Source organism: Onychostruthus taczanowskii, unplaced genomic scaffold, assembly GCF_017590055.1.
Source record: "Onychostruthus taczanowskii isolate IOZ18803 unplaced genomic scaffold, ASM1759005v1 scaffold72, whole genome shotgun sequence".
Classification (NCBI taxonomy): Eukaryota; Metazoa; Chordata; class Aves; order Passeriformes; family Passeridae; genus Onychostruthus; species Onychostruthus taczanowskii.
In genome coordinates, this window is record NW_024505008.1 from 318,082 (window position 1) to 337,005 (window position 18,924).

The 18,924-nt window shown below is 48.5% G+C and overlaps 1 protein-coding gene across 2 annotated transcripts; it reads right to left on the reverse strand.

Annotated features, from left to right (window-relative positions):
- Positions 1 to 801: 801 nt before the first annotated feature.
- KLF9 (Kruppel like factor 9) lies at positions 802 to 17,742 on the reverse strand. 2 transcript variants are annotated; one of them, XM_041422175.1, is made up of 3 exons: positions 16,867 to 17,742; positions 6,342 to 6,592; positions 802 to 2,826 (listed from the first exon to the last, which is right to left on the reverse strand). In XM_041422175.1, the coding sequence occupies exons 1-2, from the start codon at positions 17,333 to 17,335 to the stop codon at positions 6,360 to 6,362; spliced, it is 702 nt and encodes a 233-aa protein (XP_041278109.1). In that variant the 5' UTR covers positions 17,336 to 17,742; the 3' UTR covers positions 802 to 2,826; positions 6,342 to 6,359. The 2 variants fall into 2 exon arrangements, with proteins under 2 accessions (XP_041278109.1, XP_041278108.1); XM_041422174.1 differs by lacking the exon at positions 802 to 2,826 and having other exon boundaries at positions 3,006 to 6,592; positions 16,867 to 17,741.
- Positions 17,743 to 18,924: the final 1,182 nt, after the last annotated feature.

Here is an 18,924-nt window from a genome sequence, read left to right on the forward strand (position 1 = left end):
AGTGCAAAGGGACTTTTCAGATACCACCAAGAGTACCAGCCTCACTTTGTCCTCCTGCAGTGAAGCTTAAAGGACTGTTCAGGTGAAAAGCCACTGGTGTTACAGATTTTTGTGGGCCCCAGCAGCTGAGAATTCTGATTCTACTTTGTGTTTGCTTCTGAGCTGAACTGTACCATCCATGAAGGACTGTCCTGGTCAGAATTTTTGCAGAATTTAAAATACACTTTGCTGTGTAAAATATACTGGCTTTGTCCTAATGTATTTAAAGTGTAACAGTTGCCAGTGTGCATGCAATTCCCTAAGCATCAGTATGTCAGAAATCAGTACGTTCATGAAAAATCCTTGCAGTAGCTTATATTGGGGAGAATCCTTTATTTCAGTTTGAATAAATTTACAGTAAGGCTGTCCCCCTTGAAGTGTTTGTTTAAAAATGATACCCCTAAGAAATATGGCTTATTAGATGTAAGAGTTGAGTGTAGTTTAGCTTCTAGATCAGGCCTGGCTTATTTCATGCAATGCAGAAAAGCAGATCAGCATTGCACAAACTATAGTAAATGGTTTTCCTTTGTATTTTTTGACAGAGCAGTTATGGATGGGTTTTCATAGGCCCTCAAAATGTGCTTTCTGCTGGGAAACCCTGTTCAAAGCCACCAAAGCAGTCATTAACAAGCAGAAGAGCCAACATCGCTGTATGTAGTGCTTCTGGGGGGCTCTAATATACCTTAAATCTGTGTCTTCTGAAACTTCTGCTGCTTTCTGGTCCCTGCCCATTAGCCAGAAGAGAAAGAAAAAGCCATTGAGAAAGTCTGAGACTTTTCTGTGCATCTTTGGTTTATTTCTCCTTGAGTTCTGAATTTCAAGAGGGCCTTGTTGGATCTTGTCATAGTGAACTGCCCTTACGTACTCAGTGATTCTCCTGTGTGCTGTGGTTTATACATTCCATTTCCTTTGTACCTTGTGTTTCACTGTGCAGACACGCAGGCATTATGTGGTCTAAGAGGCAGTAGACATTATGAACCAGACACTGATGGGGTTTGATACGAGAAGTGATAGGATGTTTATCAATTATCAGTTGAAGGTCACAAGCCAGTAAAAATACAGCAATAGTTGTAGCAATTTCAAAAATACAAACTGAAAGCAATAGGGACTCTTAATTTACCCAAAAGCATGGATGAGCCAGAAAAATAATGTGTGTACTCATACAGAAATAAGTGTCTTTTAAGGATTAGAACTGATGTCAGTCAAGATCATCTCTTTGAAACAGGAAGATTTCCACAATACCTGTGGAAGTGTTTGAGGACGCCTTTTAGGGGTCTGAGAGTTTCTCAGCTGAGGACAGCATGGCAGCGAAAGCATGGTAGCTGAAAAATTCTTCCCATTGGGAAAGCTTCCTCTCCTTTAAGGGAGTCCCATAAACAGTACTTGAGTAAGTACAGTGTTCTGACAATTGGGCATTTGCATTAAATTACTGCTGAAGAAATTTTTCCAATGTGGCTGAGCAGTGTGAGGAGCTCAATCTGAAAGTTTTGTTTCCAAAACAAGTTACTGAGAAAGTAGAGGTTGTTACAAAGCTCTGATGCATAGATAAAACCTCATAGACTCTTTAGCCCTAGAAGAGTGAGTGCTGAACCACATTGTTATAGAGTCCTATGGAGATCAAAATTATCCAGGTCAGCCAGCAGGCAGATTCAGAAAACCATGCTTCCTTGTAAGCAGCTTTCTGAACCACTCTACAGTCATTTAACTAGACTGTTAAGACATTTTATGGCATGTTTCCTTTCTTTTGTCCTTGGCAGAAAGGAAAAATGAAAATACAGAATACCCTTACAACCTTGTAGAAACCGTGCTCTCAGAATGAGCAGGTCTGTGTTCAGGGTCACACTTCCCCATGCCAACTGTCAATGCCTCCATGGTGCACCCAAGACTTCGCATGATGTACCCATTCCTAGTCAAAATTTATACCACTCCTGGCAAGACCCCTCTGTACTACATCTCAGTGGTTGGAATCCTCCTTCTAAAGCCTCCTCTACACTACACAGCTTTTGGTAGCTGTTCAAATTACAGAACTAAAACCAAATATTAAAAGGTTTAAGATAAAGAATGGTAAATTTGTGGAAAGTCTTTTATGATGAGATTGCAAGGGAATGAAACCAGTGCCACAGCCCTGTGTCCCTTATTCATAAAATCAATGACAAGCTGTAAAAAGAAAACATTATGCGCAGGTTTTTTTATCTGTCCTTTAGCCATCCAACACAAGAAGAGAAAACTCCAACTCAGCATTGAGTAAAATTTGTAAGCTACTTACAAGTTTTGTTCCAGCTGCAGATGGCAATCTTCCACCCATATGTCCCTGCCTGCATTGCTGGAAGGTTACACGTTCCCTCAGGTCCAGGGCTCATCTTGCAGTCATATCCAAGCCCTGTGCCCCTGCACCTGGTTAAGTTCCTGTAAGTGGGTGCTTTCAGTAACTGTGATGCCTGTGATTGTGCATGTCAGGGAGCTTTTTGGCACAGGGTACCTTGCCTTTCCCTTTCAGAGTCAAGCAGATGCTTTTTATCTCTGTACACCAGTGAACCCTGCAAAGCCACAGAAAGCTCAAGGCAGCAGTGTGGCTGCACAGTCCACAGTGTGGCTGAAGCCTCATTTTCTACTGAGCAGCTGCACAGAGTGAGGGAGAGCACCATTCTGAGCTCAAAAGCCATGGAGTAGTGGGAGACAGACTTCTTGGGAGCTGGAGCATGCAGGTGATGGGACGCTTTTTCCTGAGTACAAGTTTTGTCTCTGTCTCCCTGCTGTATCGGAAGAAGGAATGCCTGGGAAAACACCCTGGAAAAGTAGAGAAAGACAATCCAAGCTAAATGATGACTAGCAGCACTAAGACCTTTGAAGCTGGTTCACACACTGCTCAAACTATGGATTTCGTAATGTGCAGTATTTTTTTTTTTTTGTGGTCATTCAGGCTGGTTTACATAACCACTGCTTGATTCCAGTCATTCAAGACCATGTTTGGGTTTTTTATTCCTTTTTGCTTTATTTGGACAATATATATATACATATGTACAAAAACACCTATGCCTAATTTTTTTTTCTTTTCCTTTTTTTACAATTTCATGTGATTTACAAAAACAGGACAGCAAAATAACTTATAAAGAATACGAATACTGTACAAAAATAAAACTGATTAAACTATTGGGAGTTTGTATTTTACAGTGTTACAGATCACTGGTTTGTAGAACAGCATTTTTAAGTATGTGTCCAGTCTGGTGTATGCTGGCCTAAGTCCATCTGCAAGCTGAAAACAGATCTGTAATGTCGGTCATGAAAAAAGTTCAAGAAGAAGTATGTTATATAGCTATACCTTTAAATCCATGACTTCTCTATACTAATGGACTTTCTTAATCAAGGAGAGGAGCTGTCCTAACTTCAGCGCTATTAAGTACTTCCAAATAGTACAACAAGTACATACAGTATTAGAGAACCTGATTTTCCTTTTCTTTTCCAACACTTGCAACACTATTCAAAACTTAAATTCAAGATGCAAGGATCTAACCTGCAGTTTGTTTTAGGTGTTAAAGCCATTGTTTGCTTTTACTGAAAGAAAAAAAAGAACAAAACAAACCAAATGAACAAAACAGTACAATGATATCCCCAAACCTGGTAATTCCCAATGCATTCTCTTAGAGATTAATGAATCACATTAATCCTGGCTGTCCAATGCTGAAATACAGCATACACTACCATTTAGGAAGGGTTTTTTCAGAAATAGGATCTTGTCGCTGGCAGTGGTGACACATGCCTTGCATGTCCCATTGTCCCATGGACTAAAGTACCTCTGGCCTATTTCAGACTTTGCAGGAACATTTCTTTACATGTGCATTCTACACCAAATACACATGGATACTATAAAGCTGGCCATTAATCCTGGTAGCTAAGTGACCAAAACGTTTACATACTGATTTAGAAGCTGCTTATCAGCTGTGGCTTCTACTTGTGGTTGACTGGATGTGAGGATGTCTTGTATTTCACAGGATCGGGCTTTAATTTTCCAAGTGCTGTATTTGTCCCACAAAATGGCAGCAATCCAGATTGCAGGATGGAGACTTGAAATCTAGCTTGATCTTCGGAGAGAAGAACAAAGATGAACAAAGACGCACCTTTGAATCTCATCGGGCTGCTCATGGCCCTGACCCTACTCCGCAAGGCAGCATTAACAGTGCTAGTAAGCAGAATACTTTCTGTATTTCTTGATCAATAAAAACACCAACACTACCAGGTTTTATTATAAAGAACCTATGTCCCTATAACTCAATCTGAATACGAGAAATTAAAGTTTGGTTTCTAAAATAAATGTTTCAAAAAGCTGAAACGGAGGTAGAAAGTGTGCTTGGTTTCCTGATGTCTTCACCGAAGAAAACACATCCCTTTTTATTCCATAGACTGTTCAATATCCCCAATGCTTTAAAAGAAGTTCTCTTCACATAGACGAAATCTATCATGAACTACACAGGTAAAAACACAGTATGCAAACTGATTTCTAATGCTGAAAGCCATATACAACTGTAGAGGAAAACACTCTACTCTCCACGTTAATTTTTTATGTTTGTTTCTAGGAAGCAAGCCTTTTATCAGATAAAACAATAAGATACTGTAATTGCAGGTGTGCTAACAAGATCTTTTATATACAAAATTTTACAAGATGACCTAAATTCATCTGCAGTGGAGACACTTTGGGTTTCAGTGTAAGTACTCACAAAATTAATTTGGCCCTAAGTCTCTAGTAGGGCTGCACCTCCCCTTCCTCTTCTGGAGGAAGGGGTAAAAACCAAACAGAAGAACATTTCTGGAAAAAATAATGTGTAAACAGATTCTCCCCCATTATGCAGCTGGGGAGGGGAAAAAATATATCACTGATATCCTCTTAAATTTCATGCTTTTAACATAAAAATATTTGAAATATTCACTAATGATCACATCTAAAAGTTTTCATTCAGTGGTCTTTCTGCTCCTTTTAAAAATAAAAAAAATAGCTTTAAAATAAAAGTTAACATTGCTTTTATCACCATTTGATGTGCCATGCATGACACAGGTACAAAGTACTAAGAGAAGCTTATGTTCTAAAGGAGTATTGCAAGACACCTTCTGTATTTCAAATTAGCTTGTGGTATTCCCCCATACTCCAGAGAAAGAGCAATCAAGAGATACAGGAGCCCTTCCGAAGTGCTCCTTACAGTAATTTTAGGTGTTTCCGTTATCAGAGTGCTCTTAAGAAAAGGTCTACTCTCTCCATAAGCACACACAATTCCCATAGGGCTCCAAGGGAGTTAGGCCATGGTATGAAGAGAATAAATCTTTAAGGCAAGTGTAGGAAGAGAAAAAGCCTTTAAAAAAGCAGCAGTTTGTAAAGGTGGTAGCTGCTTTGTGCACCCATTCAAACAAACCACAGCAGAATAAAGCACTGTTAGTGGCATTTCTGTAGTACAGTACTATATTACTGACAAGTAAAGTATGGGATCATATGAGAGACATATGCTTCAGCTCCCACATGCCCGCCACATTATCGAGGCTGAGCTGTATTTTTCCAGGTAAGTGAGTAACAGAGCTAAATACACACACAGTCAGAAAATTACTGAGCTCTTTATGGGGATTTTTTTGCTTTAAGTATTTTCTTGAATCATACATGTTTTCACTGGAAAAGTCCAGCTGATATTCAAAAGTATAGTTAATACAAAGAAAAGTTAAAAATACCTATTTAATGGGCCTTATTGAGTATAAATTCACCTTATCTCAGTATATCAATCAGATACTATTGGTAACATATGTACTGTTTCTCTTAATAGTCTCTTTAAGTGCAGGATCGCAGAAGATACACAGAAGTAAACCCACTTCTACAATGTGCTATGGAGTTTTTATCTGAGTTATTTACGTGACTCGGAAAGTGTTTTTACTTGACAGACTCTAAATACAAGCAGCATTACACTGTTCAACAAAACATGTTCATGACACAGCAATCACAAAGACTTCGGGGTCATGCTACCGTGGTGGCACAGGCCAGACCGCCCAGTCACATGTATGTACACCAGTATCAACACATTACATTGGAAGAGGTGGTTCTCCCTGGCTGCCCCTTCCCTCCTCTCACCCCACAGTCCACTTGTTCCAGACTGTTCTCAGGGCAGAGCCAGGAGGTGGAAGATGGGGAGGGGGATACTGAGTACGTGTTTTTTTAATGCCGGCTACATGTGCTTTTGGACAGCAAGGGTGACCGGCACCGCAGTGGATGCTCATGTTCTAGCACCACTGCCTGCACCCTCGCCACAGCCTGCCTCTTCTCCATGCCTTACCCAGGGCCAGCCCTGCCTTCACAAGGAGCTGCTGGAGCTGGACTTTTTGGATCGCTTGATCATGCTGGGGTGGAATTCGGTGTGGCGGCGGGCGTGCTTGGTCAGGTGGTCGCTCCGCATGAAGCGCTTCTCACAGAGCGGGCAGCGGAACTGCTTCTCGCCGGTGTGGGTTCGGTAGTGCCGCGTCAGCTCATCAGAGCGGGAGAACTTCTTAAGGCAGTCGGGCCACGTGCAGGGGAATGGTCGCTCACCTGTGGGGAAGAAAAGACGGCGAGAGATTATGGGGGGCAGGGGTAATTAATGCAGATCGGCACATGCTGCTGAGGGAAAAAAGCTGCTTTTGTTTCCTGCCATGGTGCCAATGGCTGTGGAGTTGTTGATAACTCACTTCATCAGGTTTCACTCTCACCTCCAGTAGAAGCCAAAAACCCCTCCAAACACATGAAACTCACATTCTAGTGCAGAATCTTACACGACCTGACGACTGTCAAAACAAGAGATGAGCTCTGCCATTGCCTGTATGTTTTTCATATTGTTCTCACTAAAGTAGCTTGGGAAAGGTGTGCCGGAATTATTCCTCTGACAATTCCATTCTACTGAATTATTTGTAACAGTTAGAAAATTATGCAAAAAAAAAAACCCTTTAGCTAGGACAAGTCTTTCCAGCCCAGGAAGAACTGAGTGGGGAGGCATCGGGAAGAACAGTGAAGCCTCAGGGCTGCAAACATGTAGGGCAAAACTGCTGCACCTGCAGAGGGAAGTTCCCATGCTCCCCTTTCAGCCCTTCCTCTGGAAAACCAAGGTGTTCCAGCAAGTATCAATCTTTAGCTGGTTTGAAGACAGGAAAAACACCTCATCATTCACACTCTCTTGGAATAAATGTTTACTATAATGATGAAAAACAAACCCAAGCACCTTAACCTAAATTACACTTTTGCTTTTACAAAACAAGGGTGCAAGGATTGAACAGCACTCCATGTCATCTTCATGGCACTCCACGTCCCTACAGTTCACCTCTCTGGGTTGCACAGGCTTTGCCTTCAGGCACAAACACAGTACCTCCAAAGCAGCAAGGCTGACCCTAGTACACAGCACATATGGAAACTGAAGGTGTTTAAGTTCACATAAAAGATTTCTACCATGCGCTGGTGCAGGTTTCATCCATTAATTTACTTTCTTCAGAGCCTCCTGAAGGGAATATAAATGGCAGCTCTATGACATGGTTGTCTATTTATAGACAACCATGAAATATAAAAACTATCCCAGGGGTTTTCCAGCTTGGAAGAGCTGGAAAGAAACTCAGGAACTCCAGTATGTCTTAGTACTATGAGGCCTGGCACAACAGGTGAGCACACTTTACATTCAAGATCAACAAAAAAGGAGTGATTTACAAAGTGGGTCCTGGAGTTCTCCCCAGATACAACAGCAGAGACAAAAAGCTACGACTTGAATGAACAGCCCTGAAGCCAGGAGGAGAACAGTCAGTACAAAGTATGGTAGAGTTGCAGGGAGGGACTCACTCATGGCATCCAAAAGGCCAAAGGAGAATAAGCACAGGCCAGGTAAGCTGACGTGCAGTTACCAGAGGCCCTGAAAGCCATAGTACCCTGCGTAATGCTTCACTGTTTGGGCTCCCAGTTATTTGTGCTCCTTTACAGGCAGCTGCCCTATTCCAGACCAGCCAGTGTGCCATGGAGCTGAGCTGAATGAGTGGGACTGCCTAAGTCACAGCACAGCCCTGTGGCTGCTGCCCCTGTGCTTGCCTCCTTCACCTCTGGCCATGCTGGTTCTCAGCCAGGGGAGAAGGCTGGAGCATAGGAAATCAAGCAAGCTGCTTGCCCAAGCCTGGTGGAGGCAGAGCTGCCAGCCATCATGAGCCAGGGCTATTTTGTTTGTTATAAACTGATTTCTTGTCTCCCTAATGCGTGGTTTTAGACATAGTTGGAAGACCTACAACCACCACCTGTATAAAACAAATTAATTAAAACAGTATGTAGGGTCATGTGTGCATGAATGCCACGGCCACAGCTACACTGTGGAGCAGCACCAGGAGCTGTATAAGGGCCTCACAACACCACCCTTGCCCAGTGCCAGCCCTTAGCATCTGAGGCAAGCATTTCACTTGTGCTGCTCTTTTGCAATCTATCTCATGGTTTCTGTCACAGCTCCTGGAAGCAGGTGGCAGTGGGAGGTGCAGAACAGCTTTCTTGCCCCCCGGGAGTGTGGGAGGAGTGCTATACTCTTGCACGTGTAGAGCCATCTAGTATATGCCTCTGTGTCAGGCACTTACACCCCAGAGCAGTGGGAGCAACTGAGGCATCCTGCCTCATCTCTGGAAACCACATTTCCAACCCTCTATCTCAGGACAGCTCTTCAGTCTGCAGACGTGCCCAACTGTAAACAGGGAGATAAGGTGCCTAGGCTGGATAACAAGCATCAGTCTTTGGGGAGCAGCACCTATATTTTAGGCATGCTAGTATCCAACCTGAGTGTCTAAAAGTAGTGTTTAAAATCTGGCCTCAAGCAGCCCTTAAGAAACTGAACTCCTCCCTCATGCCCTCCTGGAATTTCACCTGGGAAGATAAAATGAGGCCCTGCTTCTGGAATTCCGTCTGACACATGACAATAGCAGCATGACCTTCATCATTGCTACCCCACACAGCCATTGCACATGCCAGGGGAAAGCACTCTAAGGTTATGCAGTGTAACCACAAAGCTTTAGGGAAAGGCAAGGCTTGCTCAGGATCACATGAGCATCACCTCACCTGCTGTGCCTTTGGTACTGTACTCTTCAGGGAATCAACCCTGGGCCTGGCTGGGGGAGGGTAAAAAGGCTGCAGGAGCCTGGCATGGTGCAGAGACACCTTGCTACCAACAGGAAAGCTGCTGTGCATGAGGATGGGGACACAGCAGAGATTGCAGCCCAAGATGGGTGACCACACTCTCTTGGAGGCACCTGGATGCCACCAGCATGGCCCCCCATCCACCGCAGAGCTCCCACGCACAGTAGTAAAAAATGACTTCATCACCTCAGCAATACAAATCTGCAGAAGCTGTCACAGCCACTTTGGAAGTGCCCATATGAAAGTAGGCACAATCCCTGAGACCTGGATGCAATTAATCTCCATGTCTCCTAGAGCAGAGACAAGGGGGAGGGAAGCTTTTCCAGGTCCTCAGGGGTCATCTCCGAGCCTGAGAGTTCACTGCTCCCCTTGGTCACAAAGCTGTAAGGGATGAGACCAGCCCACAGAGATGGTACCTCAGTGGCAGCCTCAATAGGTGCAAGGCAGGCGTGGAGTTTATCTCTGGGAAGCAGTTAAAGCAAGGCAGAGATGGCTGATGGCATGTGATAGCTGTCCACTCTACAACGATGTTAGTTTTATCTGCTGTACTTGACATGCTTTCTTTTTGCAGCAGCAGAGATGTTTGTGGAAGAGCCCTCTGAGAAAACAAGCCTTGCAGCTCACATGCTTGCTGGGCAGGCAGTGGCCCAGAGAGCTGCAGTGCAAGCTAGTGCTGCCTCCATCTGGAGATACGGATTTCTGTATCAGCTCAGGCAAGGCATCTATTTTCCTTAGGATTTTTCTCCCTTAGTTTTAGGGGTAGTAATTCTAAAGCTTGAAACAGCAGAATGAAGCATCAATATGCAGTGCTGTTATACACTGTTTTCCTTAGTGGCTGTATGCTACTGACTTTTTACATTATGCCTCTGATGGGATTTTCCATCAAGAGATGAAGGAAAGGGCAATGGTACATCATGATAATTTGAAACTATGTGTGATTGGATCCTAACACAACAGGCACAAGATGCGAACAATTTTCTTTAAAAAATAAGATGAATATGTGTATACACATATATCCAGAGCAGTGCAAGAAGTAAAAAGTGAGTGAAAAACTGAGTTGTAGGTAATAGAACAGGTGCATGCATCTGCAGACTCTCATTCTTTGTGCTGTGTGGCACCAGGAATAGAGACACAGTTTATTCTCAGTATAAGTTAACAGTGGTGCTTCACAGGTCTTCTCTACTGTCTAAAGAACTCCTGCAACCCTGACTTACTTTAAATCCCATATGGATGTAAAGGCCTCTGCAGATCGTTTTAATCTTAGCCCTCTTGCTACACTTGCCATTTTCAACTTGTTCCTTCTCCCATCCTCTACAACAAATGTTTAGTTTGCTCTTTCTGGGCAAGTTAAACTCTATATCCAAGCTAGTTTGTATGACCTGAGGCAGGTCCACTTTATTTTTTTCTGAATAGATTTTTTTCCCTACCCTGGGACGTTTCAGATTTTCCCACAGTGCAGTCTTACACAGAAAGGGTTTCTGAAAAAAGAACACAAGAGTGGGCATTAGCAGGCTCATTAACATAAGTACAGGTAGTAGTGGTATCCTGATTAGTCATCTGCCTCCTCACCAAAAAAACACTGCTTTATGCATGGATGACTGAGATTAGGAGCTGCAGTTCATGATGGCTTTAATACACAGAATATCTGCTATCTGTCTCAGGTATATCTCCCCCAGTAATTTGCCCCGCACACCCTGAATGAGGAATTTCCCATGGGACACCGGACTTTGACAGAGCGTGCACATGCCAGATATTCTGGTGAAGACAGATCTTCTGGGCAGACAGATTGGAGGCCTTTCAAGCAGGTTTTTTTCCTCTTCTGAGATATTCCAAAATCAGATCATTAAAACACATAGCAACCAGGTACAGATACTGGTGCAGAGATCAGCAGTGAGGATGTCTGGGACCATATGCCTAAACAAACACTTTCTGGAACACCTAAGCCATGGTCATCCAAGCAGACAACAGACCAAAAAGATGGGATAGGCGACAGATGGATGGGTTCTAGCAAGGGTTTTATTCTGCCAGGACTCCTAATTAAACACAACAGGTCGGTTCAAGTATTAAAAAGCTGCTTTCAGCAAGAATTTAGGGTGTTCTGACATTCTTAAAACTACCACTCAGCAGCTGCTTGGACATAGAGGTGTTTTGAGTCTCTTTCAAAAGTCCACATGCAAAACCACCTGCTGCCCAGTCTAAAATCCAGGAAAACTGTCTTGCTGTTATCCCACTGTGATGCAGTATCAGATGCAAGAGATGCCCTTTCAGCTTCTCTGTCAGAGCACAAACCTCGACCGTGTTACACAAGGCTTTCTCTGGGGGACTGTGCCTCCGTACACATAAATGCAGACAGAGAGATCAGTCAGGTAAGCTCCTTGGGAGAGGAAAGATCTTTCCAAACCTCACCAGAAAGTTAAATCTGTGCTTTTGTAGCTAAGACAAGAGCCCTCAGCAGTACATTCGCGGACATGTGAGAAAAGTTCCTAACTCTTCTCCTTTCCCAGCTTATATTCATATGAACTTCCTCCATTTTGCAGTAACACTTGAATAATAACAACAATGGAGAGACACCAACTCCTAGCCTGGTGCTTAGTGCACTTACCTGGGAACAAAGGACATTGGGTTTAAGCTCCTGTCCTGTACGAATAATCAAATTTCCAGGCTAAGATGAAACAGCTTTGACACGGAAAGGAGGAATCCAATTTCACATGCATTCAGAAAGATAACGTAACTTTTGGTATTTCACTCTGAATTTATTAGCCAGTGTTTCAACAGACCTTTCCCTCAAGTTTAAGGTATTTATGGAGTGCTCTCAGGCTGTGTACATTAATCATAACCTGAATACAGATGGTGAACTGCACTACCATAAGTGAACAGTGTCTGAGGTATTCTTTGCCATCACTCCCCTCAGACCCTGTTTCCTTACTCTTAAATTAGCCCTTTCCTACTCTTCCAGCTGCAGGCTTGGAAGCTGCTCAAGGCCAGAAGCACAGGAGCAGTAGCCTGGTGCACAACAACACAGCCAACAAAGAGGAAGAAAGGAGTTCCTGCAGCAATCCTAACAGCTGGTGCTGCAATAAACACAAGCTAACAAGAGCAGTGACACCCACCACATGGTCTCCAGTGCCACAGCAAAAACACTGTCCAGAACTCGGTAAAGCTGCAACTTCAATACATCCATCTGGAAGCAGGAGCTGTGCTCTTATGGATAATGCCTGCTCACTGCTTCTGTCCTACATGTGAACTATGTCATGCTGACTCAATTGATTAAGTTTTCTTGAGTGCTTTCCCACAAGCGACACATACACCTGCTTAAAATCTTAATTTTTTATCAAAAACGACAACTGGGAATTGGACAATTTTGAACCTAACCTTGAGGATTTCTGCCTACCTTATTCAGCTGGCAAGGCTCCCAGTCAGGATCATCAGGTTTCTCCCAAACCTGGAAACATGCCCATTAGAACTCCAGCAATTTGTGCATTTTCATTAACCATGGTATTTCACATGGCAATCTGAATTTAACAAAAAACGTGTTGTCAGCTCCACTTTTTGCTCTTGGGTCCTATTATAAAGAATCTGGGTAAGTGACATGGCATGAGCTGGATAGGAGGGTCTTAAAATGCTAAATTTCAGATTATGCTCAAACAAAATTACTGAGAAAGATCTCAGCGAGCAGAGGACAGTCAACATACCAGCATCTGTACAGCCTGTTGAGTGAGATAATCTAGAACACAAATAACAAAGCAACATAGTTCAAACCAAACTGACACAGGGGCTGGTCCAACACCAAGATATCTGGGCAGCAGCAAAAGGCAGCTGTAGCGCCTTTTCTTACTCTACCAGAAATGCACCTCCACTTCCCTGTGCAGACTGTCAGCCTGTGGCTCCACTCCTCTGCCTAATCCCTGATTCCAAGCACTGGTGAGAGCCAAATGCTGGGAGCACTTAAGAGTCCATCAGCTGCCTGGTGTAACAAAACTCTTGGCATTGTCTGGATTCAGTTTACATCATGATACAGTTGGTTGAAAAGCCTAGCTGAAGAAGGAGAACTTTTCCCACATCTGGGTTTTGAGCACCCAAACTCTTAATTAAGGGCATCCCATCAATCCTCAGCCTCCCCAGGCAAATAAATACCTGCAAGTCCAGTAGGTGGAAGCTACTTTTATGGTACCTTCCTGGTTAGGAAGGAGGGACAGAGAAGACCTGGTCTCAGTGGTCATGTGCCCTTTAACTGGATTATATTCACACCATCACAGCAAACACGAATTTTGTACAGCTTGTTTCTCCTGCCAGTTTCTCTCCCTGCCCTTTGCCCTGCACTCTCTGGCCAGGCCTCCTGACTAAGATTGCTTGTTTGTTCTCATATGCCTTCATTCTCCCTGGAAACCCTCTGGCCCGCACACCCCCTGCTCCATCTTTGAGGCTAATAATAACACTACACACCTACACCTGTCACCTGTACCCCTACATCTGTCATAGCCAAACCTCTAAACCCACCTATTTAGAGAATTTCTGTTTCTTCTTCGTTTTGAAGGTAACTCTCTGCTTATCTGCTGTTGCTTGTCTTTTTCTTGTTCAGATGGATCCTTCACCTTTTCCCAACCTCTGTATCACTTCCAGGGCTTGGATCTCACCCAAGCCTAGCAGCACAAGCAAGGGGACTGTTTGCACAAGCACGACATGCAGTGCCATCTGCTGATCTTTTTCTGTAAAGATCAACTCAAAAGACAACTTCTCATGGATGGCTAATTTGGGCCTTCTGGAAACTGAAGTAGAATTAGCATCAAAGGCCCAAACTTCAAGCAAACAATTATACAGACATTTTTAGTATCTGAAATACGGAACCTGTGAAACAACAAATTTAAAGAATGGTTAATAGGATGCAGACCTCTAACCTCTGAGCACCAAGTTTTTGCCTTCTACCTCGATTTGGTATTTTGTTTCTTGCTTTGCTTTAGGCTACCAAAGATGAACTGGTGAGTTTTCAGATTCCCAACCACTACACAAAAAGAGAAGGATCCAGAAATTCCCAACTCGCATGGTTAGGATTCATGAATAAAGAGAACTGTGAGTACACACAAGTCCATGGATGTGAACAGAAATCCTTAAGCCATTTTCCAAAATAGAAATACTGGGATAAAATATTAAAAAATTAATACCAGGAAGCTTCAACTGGCGGCTGTGCACCTACTTCCACTAAAGGCCACACTGCATCAAGAAACCTAGTTGGTGGCCTGGTGAAAAATGGCAGATAGATGAGAGAGACATCATTTGAAAGAAAGGAAATAAAACAGTACTAAGGAGAGCCCATTAATGCTCTGCAATATACAGTTATGAATAACTCCAGAGGTCCCATTGAATCCCACTGTTGCTAAGGAATTGTTGTCATCTATAAAAATAATTAACATTATCAGTATCATTTAGCATTTCAGTTAGCTACAATTAACCTCACATTAGGAAGCTCTGGAAGTTCATTACTCCTGGATGTCTGCAATGATTTTAATCACACAGAACTACCATGACAGTACATCAGTGTTTCTGAGTCAAATGCCTCATACTTGGAGCTAAGGCCACCCACTTGGGAGAAGCACATGCTGAACCTCATACCACTTCAGCACTACTTATTATAACACTACTGCTTACAGCAGGCTGTGTGGGCTGTACAGTACATTAATTTACATGTCATCACACAGAATGCTATCTCAGCCAACATCTATTCTGGTTCTCTTATCAGGGTGGATATTTGAGCGTGGGGTAGTAAATGGAAATGATACTAACGTTTTCTTTGTCACTTATGAGACAACATTTTGGTGAGCCCCAGTTACACTCAGCCTCCAAAAGAGCATCTGAGCTGCAGTCTCTGAGCTGGTAACACAACAACCCTTGGCAATGGTCATGGGGTCAGCACAGTGTCACCACTGAGGATGCCGCACCTTGCGTCCTCCTTTCTTTGCCAGCTCAGAGAGAAAGTCTAACCGCAGAGCTCTTCGCTGAGCCATATCCAGTAATCCTACCCCCTTCTCTCCAGCCTCTTGAGGTAAGCTCCCAGCAGATCTGCCAGCAGGGCACCGGTCGGCACCGAACCCCGAGCCTCTCCCTCTGCAGTGCACGCACACCCAGGCACACCGGTGAACTGGAGCAACGGAAGCTGAGCTGGAGCTCAGATGTGGCAATATCCTACCCAACCCATATTAAATTCTACAGCAATGCCAAGGAATGGTACATTCCTTGGGTGATCAACTCACTTTGTATTACACCGCTAACCATCACCACCAACAGACCCCAAAAGGTACCATCATTGACAGAACTGATGTAAAGCCCATGAAATGTCTTGGAAGTGTTTGTCTCTTTTTATTCTCTCCTTTCTGTTCCTGAACACAACCCTCTAATTCAGAACATTTTTGAAGTAGCCTTTTGTACTCCAGTGTGATCTCAAAAGCAATTCAGTCCCATAAGGGTTTTTATTCAATCACTTGCACTGAAGGTCTAAAAACAAACAAAGAAACAAACAAAAACCACGAAAACCAACAAACGAACAGAGAAGTCTGCTGCTGCTGTCCCCTTGGGGCTAGGCTGCCGCAGATATGTTTTATCTCCAGGTTTCCATGTTGCCACACCCTCCGAGGCGCCCGGGCGAGGGCCGGGAATGGGAGCACACAGCTTCATGAATGAAGCCCTTGTGGAACGCGTCAAAGCTGGATCACGGTAACCGATAGTGCGAGGCGCTGCCGCCGGGAAGAGCGGGGTCGGGCCTCCGTGTAGGGCGTCCCAGTGCCCCGGGCCGGGGCGCAGCGCGGGCCGGCGCCGGGCGGCTCGGGGAGCAGCGGGCGGTGCTCTGCTCCACCGCCAGCTCAGCTCCAGAGCCTGACACGGCTCCACTGACGCGCTCCCTATCCGAGTTCGCCCATCCAGCCCGCCGGAGGGGGGTGTGTCCGTATGCCCCAGAGGTGCAGCTCACCCAGGTTCAGGGAGACGCCGCCACCGCCCCCTCCCGCGCCGAGCCGAGCAGAGTCGAGCCGGCAGCCCCGAGCCGGCAGCCCCGCCAGCCCCTGCTCCGGCGCCATGGTCCCGCGGCATCCACTCCCCGCAGCCGAGCGGAGCTCACCGCCAACTCTGCGGCCCAGGCCGCGGGTTCCGACGGCGGGAGCACCGAGAGGGGCGCGGGCGGGGATGGCGCTGCCCTCGCCTCCCTTGAGGAACGGACGCCGAGTTCTGACCCGGTGCAGCCGGGTCCGCCTACAGCGCCAGGGAACCCGAATCCCACCGCCCCTGTGCTTCCCTCGCCGACGCCCCGAGCGAACTCGGCGGCCCCCGCCACCATCCCAGCCGCGCCGGACACGCCAAGTTCGCTCCGCTCCCCCGCATCTGCCGCCCTGCCCCCACCGCCCGCCGGGGTCCGGGCCGCTTCCCGGCCGGCGCAGGTGGGCGGCGGGCAGGGCGCGGCGGGAGGCGCTGCCGCAGCCCCGCCCGGGGCAGCCGCCAGCTCCCTCCGGACACAGGGCGCCGAAGAGAGCCGGGGGAAAAGAAGGGGAGCGAGAAGGAGTGGGAGGCAGGAGCCAGCCCCGGAGCCAGAGCGGCGCGGCAGGGCGGCGGGGGCGTGCGGGGCTGCCGGGCGCGCCGCTGGCCGGGTTCACCCGAGGACAAGCGCTCGCTCCCGCCCCCTTCCCTCCGCCACCGCTGACCTGTGTGCACCCGGTAGTGCGCCTTGAGGTGGGAAGACTTGCCGTAGACCTTGCCGCAGCCGCTGTAGGGGCACTTGTGCCGCTTCTCGGCCGCCAGCTTCCCCTTAGGGGAGGCCCCGGCGGCGCGCAGGCGGGGGGGCGGCCCCGGCGGGGGGCTGCGGGGCGGGCTGCAACCCTGCTCGGTGGCCGCGTCGCTGTCGGAGCCCGCGTCCTCGTCGGGGCTCTCCACGCTGTCACTGCAGACGGAGGGGGCGGGCAGCGGCCGGTACTTGTTCAGCTCCAGCAGGCTCTTGGCGATGGCCAGCAGGGCGCAGTAGTCCTTCCAGGCGTCGCGGGGGTCGCGCAGCTCCCGGGCCGCCTCCCCCTCGCCCGGCACCTTCAGCCGCCCCGCCTCGGGCACGGCGGAGCGGTTGGAGATGGAGACCAGGCACTGCGCCGCTACGAAGTCCATGTACGCGACGGCCGACATGGTGCGGCCGCGCCCCGACGACAAGTGGGGCTCCGTCCACCCTCACTGCTCGTCCGCCGGGCCGACCGCGCCGCCGCCAGCCATGGTCCGCCCGCGGCGCGGGAAAGAGCGGGGCGGAGGAGGAAGGGGGCGTGGGGGGGAATAAATAGCGGGGCGCCGGGCAGGTCCTTCACCGCCGCCCCCCGGGGGCGGCGCGCAGTCGGCGAGGGGGGAGCGCCGCCCGCGCGGCCGGCCCGAGTCCGGCGCAGGGGCCGGGGGAGAGGATACCGCCCGCCCCACGCCCCGCGTGCTCCTGCCCGGGGGCGGCCGCGCCGGGGCCCATCACGTCAGGCGCGGAGCCCCTCCCGCCCCGGCCGGTCCGCGGGCAGGGCCGGCCGCCTGTGTTTACTTTCTCCCCCCGCCACTCACGGCGCCCCTTTTCTAGGGGGGGGCGTGTCCGCCGGGCGGCCTCCCCGCCAATCGCCGCGCTCCCTCCCCAGGCCGCGTGCTACTCCGGGCGCCCCGCCGCGACCGCTTAAAACAGCGATGCCGTGGCGCCGCCGGGGGCGCGACGGCGGGGGCGCCGCGGCTCCGCTCCCCGCCGCGGGGGTCGCGCCGCCCGCCCGGCCGCGGCCCGGAGGAGCCGGCGGCGGCCTCGGGCGGGGGCCCGCGGTGAGGGAGGCGCGGGGCGGCGGCGCCGAGCGGGTTAAGTGGCTCCCTGGAAGTCCTACCGTCCCAGCAACGGGCCGGCCAATGGGAAGTGAGCCGGCTGATGTCACTGGCAGCACCCCGCCAATCAGCGCCCCGTCCCGAAAGGTGCGCAACGCTTGGAGGCGCGGGGAGCGGCGGGCGCGCGCTCCGGCCGCGGCCCCCCCGCGCCGCTGCCGGGGAAGGGCGGGGGGGCGGCGGGGATGCCCCGCCCGGGCGGGCTGACCGTGACCCCGGCGCGACCCCGCCCGCGCTGGCTGCCCCTTCCCTGCCCGCGGCACCGGCACCCGCCGGATGGGGCTCCCCGTACTGCCCCGGGACGGGGACCCTGGTACACGCGGGCAGGAGACGGGAGGACGGGCGCTGTGCGGGAGGCGGGACCCCGCGAAGTCCCGCGGAGAAAGCCGGCGGCGGCGCTACGCGCTCCATCACCGCAGCGTCGTCGTTGAGACAGGCGGCTGCGTACGGCGGGGAGAGGGGACCCCTCTGTGCTCCCAGGGTGAGCGGGGCCGGTGCCTCGGCGAGGGTCGCCGAGCGGCACCACCGGGGAAGAGTTCTAGAGCCACGTGGTAGTGCCTGCCGTTCTGCCAGTGTTGGCAGAAATAAACGTCAGGTTGACGCTTACCCCGTCGCCAAGTAAGTGCCATCCAGCCTAATCGAATCCCGAAAACCTGTCATGTCTGCCCAAATAACACGCCCCCATCTCTGCCCCATCGAGAGCGCAAAGCTCATGGAGTGTTATGAAAGCTGACTGACCTGCGCTCAGCCAGAGAAGAGTGAAAAATTGGCTTCTGGATCGAGCACTATTTAAAAAAAGGAAAAGAAATTACCATCATCCCTAAACCACCAGTACTGAGGTGTGAAGTATGTCAGTGTGTTTTGCTGCTTTGCAAGCATCAGGA